The sequence below is a fragment of the Chlamydotis macqueenii genome, chromosome Z, assembly GCF_036417535.1.
Source record: "Chlamydotis macqueenii isolate bChlMac1 chromosome Z, bChlMac1.mat, whole genome shotgun sequence".
NCBI classification, from domain to species: Eukaryota; Metazoa; Chordata; class Aves; order Otidiformes; family Otididae; genus Chlamydotis; species Chlamydotis macqueenii.
The window spans coordinates 26,597,595-26,613,594 of record NC_141593.1 but is presented as its reverse complement, the minus strand read 5'-3'; the positions used below and the strand labels follow the sequence as shown (position 1 = coordinate 26,613,594).

At 39.8% G+C, this 16,000-nt stretch overlaps 1 protein-coding gene across 4 annotated transcripts in view; it reads left to right on the top strand.

Annotated features, from left to right (window-relative positions):
* Positions 1 to 4,868: 4,868 nt before the first annotated feature.
* The window catches only part of FCHO2 (FCH and mu domain containing endocytic adaptor 2), a 97,197-nt gene continuing 86,065 nt past the window's right edge, over positions 4,869 to 16,000 (top strand). For 3 of the 4 annotated variants that reach the window (XM_086771263.1, XM_086771261.1, XM_086771265.1), the window contains exons 1-2: positions 4,869 to 5,019; positions 15,640 to 15,731. In XM_086771263.1, the coding sequence (XP_086627389.1) occupies positions 4,993 to 5,019; positions 15,640 to 15,731 (119 nt within the window). In that variant the 5' untranslated portion in view covers positions 4,869 to 4,992. The remainder of the gene's footprint in view (positions 5,020 to 15,639; positions 15,732 to 16,000) is intronic. The other variant, XM_086771264.1, reaches the window with a different exon arrangement.

Here is a 16,000-nt window from a genome sequence, read left to right as displayed (position 1 = left end):
GCTGTAAATCTTAAATAGAACACAAAAAACTTTACTAGCTTTGAAAGAACTTCAATGAGGTATTGCACCAAGTTGAAAAAAATTCAGTTGATCTCTTACTGTAATAAATGTGGCTATCCATATCTTTGTGCACAAGTATTTTTGTTTCTCTTAAACTCAGGAAAAAAAACCACTAGAAATATCCATCCTACCCAGAAGTGGAACGTAGGCCATAATCTCACCAGTGATCTCTCATCAGACCACAATTTGAGTTTGTATATGTATTTAAAAAAAAAAAGCCTAGCCTGTCTTAAGATTGTGTTGGGGAATTTCCAATACACTTTGAATAAGTTATTTCAAATTAGCTGTATTTGCTGCTGACTATAATCTTTCTCCTAGCCAGACTTTTTTTCCGTAAACTTTTCTAGCTTTAACGTCTGTCTATGGGATTTCATTAACACTTTTTGTACAAAAAGGCTGCAATAAATGTCTAGTCATTAAGTAATGTGTAGATCATAAGCAAGTGAATTATTAAACTTCTGTGTAATGTCTGCAGGTATTCTGGTACAATTACTTGGTTAGAACATAGTCCTCGTGATTTTTAAATCCTAGAAGGTAACCTGACAGTACTTTCCAAAGTTAAATGACTCTTCAAAGGGGCTTCGGTAACAAGTCACTCTGTCTTCCTTTTCCCCATCTTTTGTTCCCCACCACAGTGGTGAACAACTCTGGCTTTTCAGATCTCCTTCTGGTGCTCATAATGTTCAGAACATACCTAAATTGACAGTCTATATTCCTGTTTACCTATTAAGATCCTTCATGCAGTTCTTTTAACAAGGACAGTAAAGAAAGAAAAGACATTTTACAAGGCATATCCTCAATCTGATATATGAAATATACCAGAAATATACACCTGCTATATGAAACCAAACATTCCCCTTGCATATTTTCAGCAGCTTCCGTGGAAGATCCAAGTAGTTTTCTGGATTACTAATTTTTTAGTAGAGTTAAAAAAAAAAAGCAATTCCTCTCCCATTTTTGCCATCTACACGAGTTTAAGGTTAAAGAACTGAAACAACAAGCCTCACAGAAAGGGTATGAAAAACTAAAGAGACTTCTTGGCTATACTAGTTAACAGTTGTTTGGTTTACTGTACAGGACTTACTGTGTAGTTATGGCTATCAAAATAATGTTCCTTTCTGTCCACCCCAATTACACCAGGAGAACAGAAGAACCATTGTAATGGGACAAACAAAGAGTCTACCTAACCTGGTATCTCATCCTTGGCAGCCAATATGTAGGGAAGAGGAAAACATTACAGTATTATAAATTATACTACTGCAAAGTATTCTCACAGGCTTTATTAACTTGCAGATGAGGGACTTCCAGAAAAAAAGTGGTATTATCTTTGTGTTTAGTAATCCATTATGGATTTCTCTAACTAGAGAAACCTAGAAATTTTGTCCAGTTTCCCCTTCATTCTAGCTTGATTGAATTCTCTCCTTGTGCTTCAATTGAGATGTATTTATTCTTGCTCATGTGTGTTCTATATCATAGTCTTTCTCAGTCATCTCTTTTCCAGCCTGAAGAATTCTAGTTTACTTGGTGGATGTTAGTTTCTATATCTTGGATTCTTTTTTGTTGCTTTTATCTCAGTCTTATAAGAGTTTTGGGGTTTTGTGGGTTTGGGTTTTTTTGGGGGGGGGTGGTTTTGGGGTTTGTTTTTGCGTGGTTTGGGTTTTTTGTTTGTTTGTTTGTGGTGTTGCGTTTTTTATTTGCAGGGAAGGGGCAGGGGTTAAGATAAGGGGTCTCGGTACTGTGCACACTATTCATGGTGCAGGTGCTTATACACACACAGATTTACACACCAGATGAGGTTCTCTATTCCTTTCTTAATATGTGTAACAATATGTTTTGAATATGACTAAGCATCAATTTCTGCCTTTAAGTACTGTATTTAGCTGATCTCATAACTTCAAGAGCTCATGAGTGTAGCTCAGTCTGTCACTTTCTAGAATGACCTTAATAAACTGGCTGGATATTGACCCAGCACATAAACCAGCCAATCTAGCACATACAGTTGCCTCCCCATCACACCTTCATATGCTGCTTTACACTGAATTTAAATTCAAAAGCAAGATACTGAGTACCGATATCCGCTAATACCTGCTGCTGGCTATTATGCAAGAAGCATGACTGAAAAACTGTAGAAACACCAACTGGATATGGCCATGGCACTGGCACAGTACATGGAGTAATTCTTCAGTCATGCTCGTTACATAATATCCAGCAGCACACAAAGCAAGGTAATCGGTAATCTAGGATTTTCGTATCTAGGCCGGTCTCCCAAGAAGCAGCGTGCATAGCAAGACAGTCCTTAGTAAGCATTTTTCAGTACTTTAAAAGGTAAGTGACAAGATTGGCAAGCAGCATGTAGGATGGTAAAGTTTAACAATAGCCCTTTGTTGCTGGTAGAGCTCATTTTATGACACTATGGAGTGCAAGGAAAAAGTTCACTCCTAAGATACTAATTTTGTTACTGGAACTTCCAGTGTGGCTTCAGAATCTAACTACTGATCCTGATCATAATCTCTAAGTGGTTTTCTATATAACTGTACCTATGCTGTAGGATGCCTTGAAGTTCAGGTCTAAGATTTTGCATTTCACTTGAATTTTTGTGGAAAGCAGTTGTTGAAAACCTGAGGATGGGTTTGACATGTGTGTGATGGTAGATTGCTGCAGCACTGCAGCAGTAGCTTCAAATCTAGATGTAGCAGTAGATAAGGGATTACTATATAGCTTTGAAAATACAGAAGATGGGAACTTTTCCGTTAAGTGTAGAAGTGAACCAGACTCTCCTTCCATCATAGCACAGCATCTATCTCTGTGAAAGGTATTTTTCTGTCTTCTACGGAATAAAAACCTTCAGCTCTGATCATGCTGATCATTATCTCACTGTTTGCCTTACTGTGCATCCTTATAGACAGCAACGCACACTGCAAAAAGTACTATGTTCATCTCTTTCTTCATATCACAATGCTGACTTACATCAAGTAAACAGATGCATAGAGTAGTTTTTTTTCTTAAATGTAGTTCTATAGCATGTTGTTAGTTTAGAATTATGGTACCCATGCTTACTACTGTTATCAAAAGAGAGATCCAGATCTAACAGTCTTGGGACTTTTAAAGAGATTTTGACTATGAAAGGGCTCCGGAAGTTTTCTCTGGCTTGGCATTGGCAACTTCACAAGCTTTGCATCTACTGAAACTTTGGGAAAAGGAACTCCTAAACTTACCATGTAATTACAGGAAGTGATGGCTACAGTTACTAATGACTGTAACACCAGTTCAGAATGATATTGTTCATCTTCCATGAAATTGTCTTTGGTGAAGGCAGTTGAAATTTTGTAATGTAGAATGAATCACACTGACTTATATTGATAAAAATAATACAGATTTGGCTGTCTTGGTTACCCTAACTAGTATTTTTTTTCCCAATTAGATTTTATAGCTCTGTAAACTTCTGAACTACATTTTTCCAAACTGCTTGGCTTTCATGGAAGTCTTTAATTGGAAGTCTTTAATCAGCATAAATTTGACATAAGTTAGTGAACTCATCGGGTTCTTAGAGATAACTTGAATATTCTGCTCTGTGTCTTACCTAATAGCTACAGAACAAAAGACAAACGACATCAGTATTAAGGTGAAGGCAGGTGAGATTTTTATCAAACCAGAACTGATATGGTTTCTGTGAGGGGGAACAGAGGATCTTGAACACTGAGCGCAGAATATCAGCTTCTTACTTTTTGTATCTTGGATAAAGCTTTGTGCTGACAAAACCATAGGTAAAGTTTGGATAAAGCACTTACCACATGTTTGTATAGAACAATGAGTTGCAGCCCCTCACATCACTGCTAAGATCTGCCCTTCTGTTTTCAGTCAATAATGAAAACCTAACTGCAGCCATGGGCAATGAATCATCTCATTCAAGTAGAGCAGGAACTCTTTGGGGTCCCAAAAAGAGTTCAGTGGTGCTGACTCTGCCAGAAAGAATACATTAAGATACTCTTACTGAAAAGCAGCACTCCAGGTACAGGCTGGAATGGCTGTACTTGAGTGCCTCTGTGTTCTGGTGCAGCAATCAGCAGCATCACCTCCACCAGCTAATCTACATCAACTAAGTGAAGGGTCTGGAAGCTGAACTGTCACTGAAGAAGAAGATGATTTGAAGTAAACAGCTTCTCCACACACTCTTGCTTTAGATGAAGAACACCATTTTCAGGAGCATGCTACCCAAACTGTAAAATGCTGTGAGAGAAGGCTGGTGCAAGGGTAAGCTATGCTTCACTGGTGAAGCTCCTAGCACGACCAGTCATCACCTGCTCTGAAGGATCTCATCCTACTTGGCTGGAACTACGCTTGGTTGCAAGGCCGCGTCGAACAGCACGAATCTCTTCTCCTCCATGCCTGGCAGGCTCACTGCAGCCGGTCCCTAGCGGTTACCGCGTGCGTCTGAGGGCGTTTTACTCCAAATTTCTGAGCCTGCCCCCTGCAACTCTGTCCCTCTTTCCACAGATCAGGGTTTCCTCACTCCCGACACGGCACCCCGCAATCGGCCGTGGATCGCAGACGCCAGACCGTAGGCCGTACCCTGCCCGCCTGGGGCGACCGGGGGCTCCCGGCTCGGCCGCTACAAGGGGGCAGCAGAGGGGCGGTGGACAGCGCGTTCCGCTCCCGAAGGCCGGGCCCCCGCCGCCCCAACGGCCGCCGCGGCCCCGCCGCTCCGCGCATGCCCCTCCGCGGGTGGGGAGGGGACGCCCACGCTGTGCGTCTGCGCAGGAGCTGGGGCGGCCGGGCGCATGCGCCGTGCTGGGGGCGGCGGGGTGCGAGGAAGGAGGCGGTTGTAGCGCGCAGGGAAGGGCGGTGCGCCGCGGCGGCGCCCGTTTTCTCCGTCGCGTCTCGGCGGTTGAGGCGGCCGGGCTGACCGGTGGCCGGGGCGGCAGCGGGGTGACGATGGCGTACTTCGTGGAGAACTTCTGGGTAGGGAAGCGCCGAGAGCCGGTTTCGCCGCGCCGTGGGTGGAACGGGCAGGGCAGGGCACGGCGCGGCGCGGTGCAGCCGGGGTCCCCTCTGCGAGATCAGCCTCGGCCCTTACGCCACCCCCGGGACTGGGCCGAGGCCTTGCCACGGGGGGCGCGGCGGGAGGGGTCTGGTGGCCGCCGCCCCCTGCGCCCGCCGCGACTCGCTTGGGCCGGGCCGGGCCGTGAGGGAAGCGGGGTGTCTGCCTGCGCCGCCGCTGCCCTCACCCGGGCAGCCCGCGGCGGGGCGAGGGGACCTCCGGCCCGGCCTCTCCTGGGGGCTCCTTCGGGGCGGGACGGGGCGGGGCGGCCGGTCGCCGTGGCGGCGCTGGGCCGAGGGATGCGCGGACACCGGCGGGAGGCACCGTGTTGGGAGGGGGGAGGAAGAGGGTCTCACTCTCTCAGGCACCGTGGGGGGTGGATGTGGCGTGGGCTGCAGTCCGGTCTCTCTTCGTGTAGCTTCCCAAACGGCGCAGTCGTTCCGGAGAACGGCAGCGGCCGTAACGACTGGGCAGTGGTATCGCGCCAGCGCGAAGCTGCGCCTCGGAGCTCCGTGCTTTTGTACCGATAACTTGTCAGCTTGTCAGGAGGCACAGCCTGAACAGCAGCCAGCTGGGGAAACAGCAGACTTTCCAGTCAGTTTTAGAAACACAGTTTATCAGTCGTCTCTGTGCAAATATGCGTGTTTGTAAGCGGGTAGGTATATGTGGAGAAAAAAAAATAAAATATGTATTTGGGTTATTATTGAGCCCTACATGAAATGAAACTTGGTTTTATTGTGACCTTGACTCGTCTGAAACATTAAAGTAAGTGTTTCTGTAGTTATCGGCCTGTTTGCAATGCTGCTACTTTTTTGCATGTTTAATTTTTAATTTGCATCTCTGCTGCCTGATAGGGGAAACATGAAAATGGTTATTTCTTGAGACCAAAACAAAAAAAAAAGAGAAAATATCTCTTAGATGTCTACTTTTTCTGTGTGAGCAACAGCTATCCTTAATGTTTAGGGAACATTAGTTTAGGGAAAACTAATTTCACAAATACAATATAATATTCTTGAACATAAAGCTCACACCAAGTTTCGGGTTTTATTTGCAGTATCGTGTTTAATTTTGGCTCTTTAAGTTTTGCTTTCAATAGAATATTAAAATTTAATGAAACAAGATGTTACATTTACTCCCTTGGCATACAAATCTGCTTAATTTAAAGCCTCAGTGTGGGAGTTCAGTATTAAACTAATACATGGAAATCTTTTATAAAAATAAGATTTAAATTAATATAGAAAGTTGCATTTTCATTGGAAAAGTTGCTGTCTCCTCCTAAGATTAACATGAAGTAGAAGTTTTTTGTTCAGCTATCTCAACTGAAATCAAACACTTTTCTATTTAACTCTGTTATGTTCTGTGGTATGTTCGTTTAAGTATTTGTCAGATCAATTGTATTTTATTTTGTTAGTAAGTCAATAATTTTGTTAAATCATTGAAGGCAGTAGGCCATTGCCATACATTCTGTTGGCCTGTGTCTTCACAAATGCTACCAGCAACTATGAAGTAGTAGACATCTACCCAAACTTCCAATTCTCTTTCTGCTCTACAAAGTCTCTACCTTGTAGCTCCGTTGTCAAAACTCCTAGTGTGGGTCAGCGATGAGGGCCAGGAGAAGGCGGCTTTTTTCTGTTGGTGCAGAAAAACTTATTTTCAGATATTTTTTCACCTAACTCCAAAAAAAACAACACAATGTAGGACAACAAGTGTATTCTTTTTCGTCTTGCAGTGACAACAAAGGCATTAGACAGGGTTTTAAACTTGCAAAACTTGACTGAGGACCTTTGTAATAGCATGGACAGGGTTTTATTTTGTGGAGAAGTAAAATAAAAAGGAGTAGGGACTGCTCCTTCTTTACTGTTGTGGGTAAATACCTTTCAAGATTATCTGTAGTGTCTAAATATGATGGATTTTTAAAGTCTGGAAGTATTGAGTTTCTATGTATCCTCAGAACCAAGCATAAATTACACGTTTGTGCATTTTGAACCATGAGACTTCTCCATTTCTGCTAACATTTCAGAATAGATTATTGTTCAGAATTGTTACTGCAGTGCTTTGGAAGACTTGGGATACAATCTATATATGCTTTGAAATGAGGTGAGAAAGTTAAAATGGAAATTAGAAGATTGCTGTTAAAATGCACTGAGTGCATAGTGACTACAAATAGTGAAGAGAAATCCGTAAGGAGAAAGAAGGAGTACTGTGTAGAACTTTGGAAGAATTGTCTTCTGTTGCCTTGCCCTTCTAGGTAACACCACTAAGCAAAATGTTTTTGTCACCTATGGAGTGCAATAATTTTACTTGCTAAAGCACTGATTGATATAAAAATGAGTACAAAACATGATTAATATTTAATTATTTGTGATATTTTGTGTAATAAATAATAGTGTCATCAATTTGCAGCTGAAATTGTGCATTGGAAATAGAAGTCTGGATCTTGAGCTGTAGGATGCTCTCTCCTGATTTTGTAATTTGCTGCAACTGGTAGGAAAAGACATCAGAAACTTGAGGGACTTAACTGATTTCTTCAGAAATGGGGAGTGACATATATGTGAATAGGTACCAATTTCTTAAACACTATTTAGGCTGCTCTGTTTTAAGAACTTCCTAAAAGTGCTCATGTAAAGAAAACAAATCTTAGCTTCTTTATTGTAATAGTCTTGAATATTATAATGAAACTTTAATCTTGTATTGCTTTTAAAAGTGTTTGAATAGTTGCCTTTTTTTTTTCCTTCTTGCTAGGCCATCTGTTGACTGCTTCTAAGAGGTCACTGAGAGATAAACAAGACTGTTTTCAGGATGTATAAAGTTGAAGTACAGAGACTTGTACTGTCACTTGAAAAATGTAGGGATCTGCTAATAGTGTGCAGCATTCTAGAGCAGCAGTTTTCAAAATTAGTAGGATACAGTTACTTTTTTGTGGTATCAAAAATTATGAACTAGTAGTACAGGGTATAAATGGCTTTGATTCTTATGATTGAATTTTAGACATTCAAGTCACGTGGCCACACATTCCCAACTCCTAATTAGGATGTTGTTGTAAAACAGTGGGTGCTTACTGCTATATATGTGCTACATCAAAACAATGATGTAATTTAAAGGAAACATAAGTTGTTTCCATTATATATAGCTACGTCTTGTCACTTTGAGTACGCTCATACTGGTACGGCAGAATAAAAAGCATTTGTTATAATTGACTTACTGTTTTCTTAACACTACTTAGGAAGTGTTGCTTAAGCTTTGACTTTGTATTTAAACTGACTGGTGCAGGTGATGGTTCTGTTAATTGTAAGTCTATTAAACTATGCCAAGTAAAAAAAAATATGCCACTTCTAAGCCAATTAGTGTTTATTTATTAGTTGTTTTAAATTAATTTGATTAAAATACTGGAAAGTCTACTTATAGCTGAAACTAGTCTCTGTGTAATGCTGCGCTTGGTAACTCTGGAAGTTCTGGGACATAAAAATGTGTGTTTAAATTGGCTTTGACAAATTCCCTTTATTTTATCTTTTTGTTTGCTTATGTTGCCTCTAGATTTGAGAATGTCTGTGAGGAGGATTCCTTTGTTTTCAAGAGCTTTTTTAATGTGTGAGGGCAGGCAATATTCAGGGCTTATAATCTTAGGTTTGTGAAGAGGCTTGCTCTAGTAAGTATAAGAAGGATTGTCTTACACACTTATGTGATATGAGTGGCACTGAGACTTGTCATGCTTTTATCTGGAGGTCCACTCATATGTTTGTGCTGTGATACTCTTCTGCTTGGCATACAGTTGGATGCTCAGTTTCAGGAGGGCTGTTGTGCAATATTTGCTTAGTCTCCTCCCTCTGTGTGTTTGCATCTGGCATGAGTTGGCAACTTTCAATCATTTTGTTAAAAAAATATTTTAAATTATCTTGATATAGAGGAAAATATCTGTCCCTCTGCCTATCTTTAGTTTCTCTGGAGCTATTCTTTATTTAGTGTGTTGAAGCTGGAAGAAGGAGATTGAAATTGCCGGGTTGCCTTTGTGTTCAAACTGCTGAAAACTTTCAGAACTGAAGAAGGTATGTTGCCTGTGTAAACATCAGGTGACTGATTTTTTCCATGTTCCGATGTTCTCAGTTTTCTGTAGCTCTTTCAGACACTCAGAAATTGAAATTTAGTGATGGCTAGATTTCAAAAATGTAGCATCTTAATGTTAATCACAGGAGTATTTTCATGTATACAGGGCCCATTAAAGTAAATAATTGCCTACTTGGAAAGGATGAAACATGTTACTTATTTGAAAACTTATTTGAAACTGCAACAAGGAGTTACAGTTTAAAGAAAAGGCAAGAGTGTTTTGAGTTTACCTATCCCTGGAGCTGGGAGAATTTCTATTGCTTTATTTCTTTGAAATGTTACTCTTTTTTGAGTGAATGAAAAGAAGCTAACAGTAGAAATGGACAAACAATAATGAACACTATACACCTATAAGTTTATGGGTAAAGAAAAGATTGGTTTTGGTTAATATTTGGAACTTTTATTTTAGAATTACAGAAATGAGTGGTCAGTCTCTATTGTTCTGTTGTACTATAATTTGTACATTAGTTTTTAAAATAGGATGTCTTTTAAAATCAAATCTTGTAGTTGCTGAACAGTTGTACCTAGCTCCATCAAATACTGAATTTCCCCTATATGAGGGGGTTCTGCTCCCCCACTCCACCTTAGTGGATTGTCTACAGTTATTACTCGGCATATTGGTGCAACTCTAGAATTTTCTTGATACAATTTTTTTTAACGAAAAATATTTTGATGACATTATGATATATCTGTATTAGGATTCTTGCATGCATAATCTGTTGATCAAGGGTGTCGTTTTTCTGTACTCATGTCAGACAGAGGAGTATGAGCAGTAATTTAAGTGTAAAACTAGCTGTAGGACAGCTTCTCTGGACCTGACCAAAACAAGAGGCAAAGCATACAAGTTTTCCTATTCTTGCCCCAGAAATGGAAACAATTCTATTTCCCACATTAATTCTTTTCTAGGCTTTTCGTATTTAGCATTTATCTAACAAGGTGGGGGGATATTGATCATATTTCATTTGGTATATCATGGTTGCCAAAGGTTTAACTAGGTTTGTGAACTTAATTTGGAAATTATCCAGTTTTCATTTTATGACAATTTGAAGTAAATTAGGAATGTAGACTTTTTATAGTTAAAAAGAAACCCTGTAATTAAATTGGAGTACTGCTTCCAAGTGCTGCAGTTTGCGTATTTGTCTGCCTGTTTCCTGGAGAACAAATTGTAGGTTTGGTAGGCTATTTTAAAAAGAGGACTAGGCAGGTTGTAAGTCAAATAATTTATAATAAAAAGTACAGTTTTCTTGGTCTGTTGCATTTCTTCTTTGTAATGTGGTGATGTGGTCATGTTTAAAGGGTTGAAGGAAGGGTAGTGCATGCTTAGCCACTCATGTTCTAAAAACATCGTTTGAAATGACACTTGTTCACTTATTGTCAAATGTTTATTTATTTGCTGAACTTAGTTAGAAAAAGTGAAACCTTGGCTGAACTTCTCTCATCAAGCTTCTAAAGTCCCACCAAAATAAAAATGTGTTTAAGAGCTGTATGTACCTTTTATTGTCTCATATGCTTAGTTTTACTGTGAAACCACTACTTGCAGCTGTCCTTTTCTTGCTTCCCACAGTAGCTGACCAGTCATGGGAACTTTAGAATCACCTTAATAATTGAGAAACATTTGCTTATACTGGGTAAAAAGGCAGTGCTATAATAGAGAGTATTAGCTTTTTACAGTAATAGACATTAATGTTGAACATTTTTAGTCTGAAGTAGAGTTTGAACTCGTACAATTTGATTAGAAACACAGGAAATAAATAGTGCTGCACATTGCCCAGAAGTTTCTGGCTATTTTACAAAATGTAGGTTTTAAACTCAGGATTGTCTTTTTGTGCCACAAACAAACTTATTCTTAAAAATGTTCAAAGACTATTAAGTAGTTCAGTAAAAGAGAGTTCCTGTAATCTGTTTCCTGTTATGTACAAGCCATGGAAATGCTGAATTCTGACTTCACATTTGCTGACAGGGCTACTTTCATTTCCATGAGAAAATCATTGCAGTTAGTTCTTGATGAAGGGAAGTGGAAGGACTATCTGCCCTCGCTTTCCGTGACTTAATTTATTTTATATGCAACGTTGGTCATTATTGCTTCATTGTAGGCTTATTTAAGTGAAGTGTTTACTTGTATTTGAAGTCTTATTTCCTCTTATGGCTTGCTGTCAGGAGACAGCTATACCGTGTACGCAAAAGAGGTCTCTTAAGGGAGTGTAAAATGAGAAACCTCAATAAGAACACCAGCTTCTGTAGAGAGACTTTGTTAGCTCTAGGGAAGAAGGAAGAAACTGCTAATGAATTTCAAAGTAGTTAAGTAAGCCTATACAGAGAGGGGACCACTTACATTTTGTGTTCCTGTACGCAGTTTTACGGTTGTTTTCAGTTGAATAATGATGGGATCATCTTCAACAGATGGTGTTTTGCCTGCAAGATGACATTCAGAATGGTCTTTCAAACTGATCTGGAAGTTTGTTGCTGATGTTATATGTGACAACAGAGGTTCCCTTTTCTCCAAGATGCAACTTCTGGAAGAATCTGCATCTAACTTCACTGTCTGTCATAGCAGTAGATGGTAATTGCTTCTGAATGGAAGTGGAAGGTCTCATCAGTTCCCTCTGCTATGTGCTGTATTTGTTTATTTTTAAGTAGGCCAGTACTGGGGTTTTAGTTATCCCAGCTGTTGCTGTTGCCACCAGGAAGGAGCAGGTGAAAATACTTACTGAGGAAAAATTGGCTAGACACACAATTTCCATGTGCAGAATTTTATACAATGTGTGTGGGGAGGGGCAGTGTTGAGGAAAAACAACCGAAACACAGATCAGCAGTGTTGATGTCACATGTGCATGTAAGAGGATACATACTTGGTTTTTGTAAATGAAACTGCTTTTCCTCTTAGCCTCAACATACATCTCTGTCTTTACCTAAATACAGAGCCTTAACTGTGATGCTTACTGTATTAATTATTTGAGCTACCTCTGTGAGCATAACTACTGAATGAAGGAGTTGTGGATAGGCTCTGTTGCTTTTCCTAAGCAGAAAAATATCTGCTCTCTGCACTGAGGTACCATACCTAATTTAAAATAGGTACACATTTGTCTCCAAACATGAGTAGAATATAACAATTTATAGAATTGTCGTCAGGTTAATCATGAGAACTCTTGATCATGTAAATTACTGAACAGTTTTGAAGTCTAGATGTTTGTGCTTATAGGTTCAGCCTGATATTGGTAAGATAGGCTGCACTTGACATTATATTAACAAGTGAAAACATGTCTTTTAGTTGTGCCAAGCTTAAACCACATAGGCTCTCAAATCTGGGACCCTGCTTTGGACTTGCTGCTTTATTTAAACCTTGGTATGTTTTTCACATAGCCTCTTAGCCTCTGATAACTGTTGATAATGTATAAAAGACGTGGCTTTCAGAGGACTTTTTTTACGTTGAGGAAAGTGTCTGTTCTGTTTCCTCTGTTGTGCTTTCTGCTGTCCATTGTGAAGTCAGGAACAGGAGTAGGATGGATTGGAAAACTTCATTTAATTGGTAAAATTAGTTCTATTGCAGTAACCTTCAGTTAGTTAGGGAACAAGATAATGATGAGAATTGGTTGTTCTGGCTCATTCCATTGTCTAGAGGTTTGCAAAGTTACATTTCTGGTAGATTATCAGGCATCAGGAAGGCAGCCAGAGGCTGGGTCATAGCTATGCTACCCTTCCTGTATTTCTGAAGTGGCAGGAAATTTATGGAGCTCCGGTGTAGAAAAATCCCCATTAAAGCTCTCATTATGAAAAGCTCAGAAGCAGTCTATGTTCAGCACATTTTGATCAATGTGTTGGTTTACCTAGGAGAAACACCTTAAGGCAGAGGGAAAGAACATTTCATAAAGGAGAATTTTCTTAGTTTTTCTTGAAGTAATTCTTAACACTTGCTTGTAAGTGTTTATCTCCAAATTTGGGTATAGTAACAACTTCAGAGTAGTTAAATATGAATTTTATTTTGTATTCTACTTGAAAATATTGGTAGGGTCTTAATTATAGGATTATTCTGGCATTTTTGTAATGTAGTGGCATTCAGGGTTTATATTAAGTAAATACAGAGAGCTAATCTACTTATTAGTGCTCCAGTGTCACAATTATTGTGGGCTTCAAACTACAAAGAAAATTGTTAGATAGGAGTGAAATAACAGTTAAACTGTTTAGACTGGTACTTGAAAGAGTAAGACAACATTTCAAATAAATAAATTACATTTCCTACTAATTGGTGTTCTTATCCTTTATTTATTTCTCAAACTTACAACAGCTTTGCTCTGTAGATAGTCCTTTTAGAGTTTGCTGTATTTTCATGTGTTCAATCTAGCTCTGCTTGTAGTTTTTACAGACCTTTCTGTAATTGCACTTACACTAAACTGATCTTTATTTTGGTGAACTTTTTCAGGTTACAACTTACTGCAACCTTAGGAACTGTCATTTTTTAGGTGTGTTTTCTTTTTGTTTGGTTGGTTTTGTTTTCCCTGATGCTGAGAAGAAGTAAAGCAAATAGTCCTGATTGGTAATCCATGGAAACATTCAAGGCCAGGTTGGATTAGTCTCTGAGCAGCCTGGTCTAGTTGGAGACATCCCTGCTTCTTGCAGGGGGGTGGACTAGATGACCTTTAAAGGTCCCTTCCAACCCAAACGATTCTATTATTCTGTAATCTGAATCAAATTGCCTTCAGTCATCTGTTACTTGTAAGTTTGTGTCTATGCACGGCATCCTGTAAGGCAACCTGCTATATTATTGACTGATGTATTATCCAGTGCAGTTAACATTTCACAGAAGTGGGCCTGCTACCATGGCTGCTGCAAAGTTCTTCCATCCACCTATGGCTGCTTCCACTTAAGCTGGCAGATCCCTGCCTGCCTTCTCCTCCTTGATCTCACTTCTTCTGCTGAGCTGTGCAGCTGTTTGTGTCCTCACAGTGATCTGGATCACTAATCTTTATTTGCTGGCTTTATTTTTCAGCTGCATAATTTCCCTGACCAGGTGTGCCTTACGGCTACACAAACAAGTTTTTCCAGAGCAGAAAGAACAGAAATGTTTGGAGGGGTGTATGACCAAGTCCTCAGTCTCCTCTCACTGGAGATGTACAGCTGCCATTGTGAAAAGTCCAGGATTTTAAGAAGGATGTGAAGGTCCTTAAAAGCATCCAGAGGAGGGCAACAAAGCTGGTGAAAGGGCTGGAAGGTGTCTCCTGTGAGGAGCAGCTGGGGACTCCGGGTTTGTCTAGTTTGGAGAAAAGGAGGTGGAGGGGCAACCTCATTGCTCTCTACAGCTTCCTGAGGAGGGCAAGTGGAGAGGGAGGTATTGATCTCTTATCTCTGGTACCCAGAGATAGGATGCATGGGAATGGTTCAGAGCTGCACTAGGGGAAATTTAGACTGGACATTAGGAACACTTCTTTACTGAGAGGGTGGTCACATGCTGGAACAGGCTTCCTAGAGAGGTGGTCGATGCCCCAGGCCTGTCAGTGTTTAAGAGGCATTTGGACAATGCCCTCAATAGCATGCTTTAACTTCTGGTCAGCCCTGAAGTGGTCAGGCAGTTGGGCTAGGTGATTGTTGTAGGTTCCTTCCAACTGAACTATTCCATTCCATCCTTCTTTCTCTTCCACTCTGAATATGCATGCAGTTTCCCTGAGTGCATGCTTCTGCATCTTTTGTAGCAGCGGCGTTATGGATCAGAAGCTTTTGGAAGGGAGGAGGAGAATGGATAGTTCGGCAGGAAAGCTTGTGTTGTAGCAGTGCTATTATGCTGTGCTTTGCCTCACCTTCCTTTCATTTCTGTTGTTGCTTTCTCCTGTCCGAAGGAAGTACACCATAGTGCCAGAGGTGATAAGCTGGCTGAGTTTATTTATCAGTCTTTACAGTAGTATCTCAGTTGTAATGGTGAGGTATGCCTTACTCACTGGAAAAAGTTTTACGTTTTAAAACTAAACTTAAGAATAGATAAAGGGAAGCTACCAGTGAGAAGTAAGAGATTTTGTTTTGTTTTGTTTTTTACCAAACTTACAAAAAAAAAACGAAGGAAGAAATACAAAGTCTAAAAAATTGGGAAATCAGGATATCCAGTGATCCTGAAGTGTGAAGGAGAGAATGAAGAGAGCGAGTACAATATCAAGTATGTGTTTAATAAGATGGGAAGTGAAAAAATACAAGAGCTGTAGAAATCTGGAAAAGAAATGGCTTTGGATATAGCCTAGATATATATAAAGTTGTCATTACAAGGACTGTAGTAGCTGTTGAGGTGATTTTAGTTTGTTTCACATATACAGGATGGAAGAGAACTAACAGCAATAAGTAAAAAGCTGAAATGTTAGGAATCATTCACTTCATGGAACTTGATCATCTATACTATATGTTCTGTAATTCCTTTAGTTTGTTGTGTTTCATAGTTGTACTTTATTTTTATTAATCTTCAGGGGGAAAGGAACAATGGCTTTGATGTCCTCTATCACAACATGAAACACGGACATTTGTCAACAAAAGACTTAGCAGACTTTATAAGAGAAAGGTAGGTATTAATCCTTGGTAATTGTGGCTCATTAATATACTGTTTGTGGCTTTTATTTAAGTTTATCATTACGTTTAACAGTAACATGCAAAATATGTAAAAATCATTGAGCATTTAAAAATATCTCTCATATCCTGCAAGAGTATCTAGGTTTATTCCAGTCAGTTATGATCAAATAGTGACTCTTAAGCATCAATTAATAGCAAGCTTATAATTTCTCAGGTTTGAATTAAAAAACGAGTAAAAAGCTAGAAGTGTCACATTAGGTG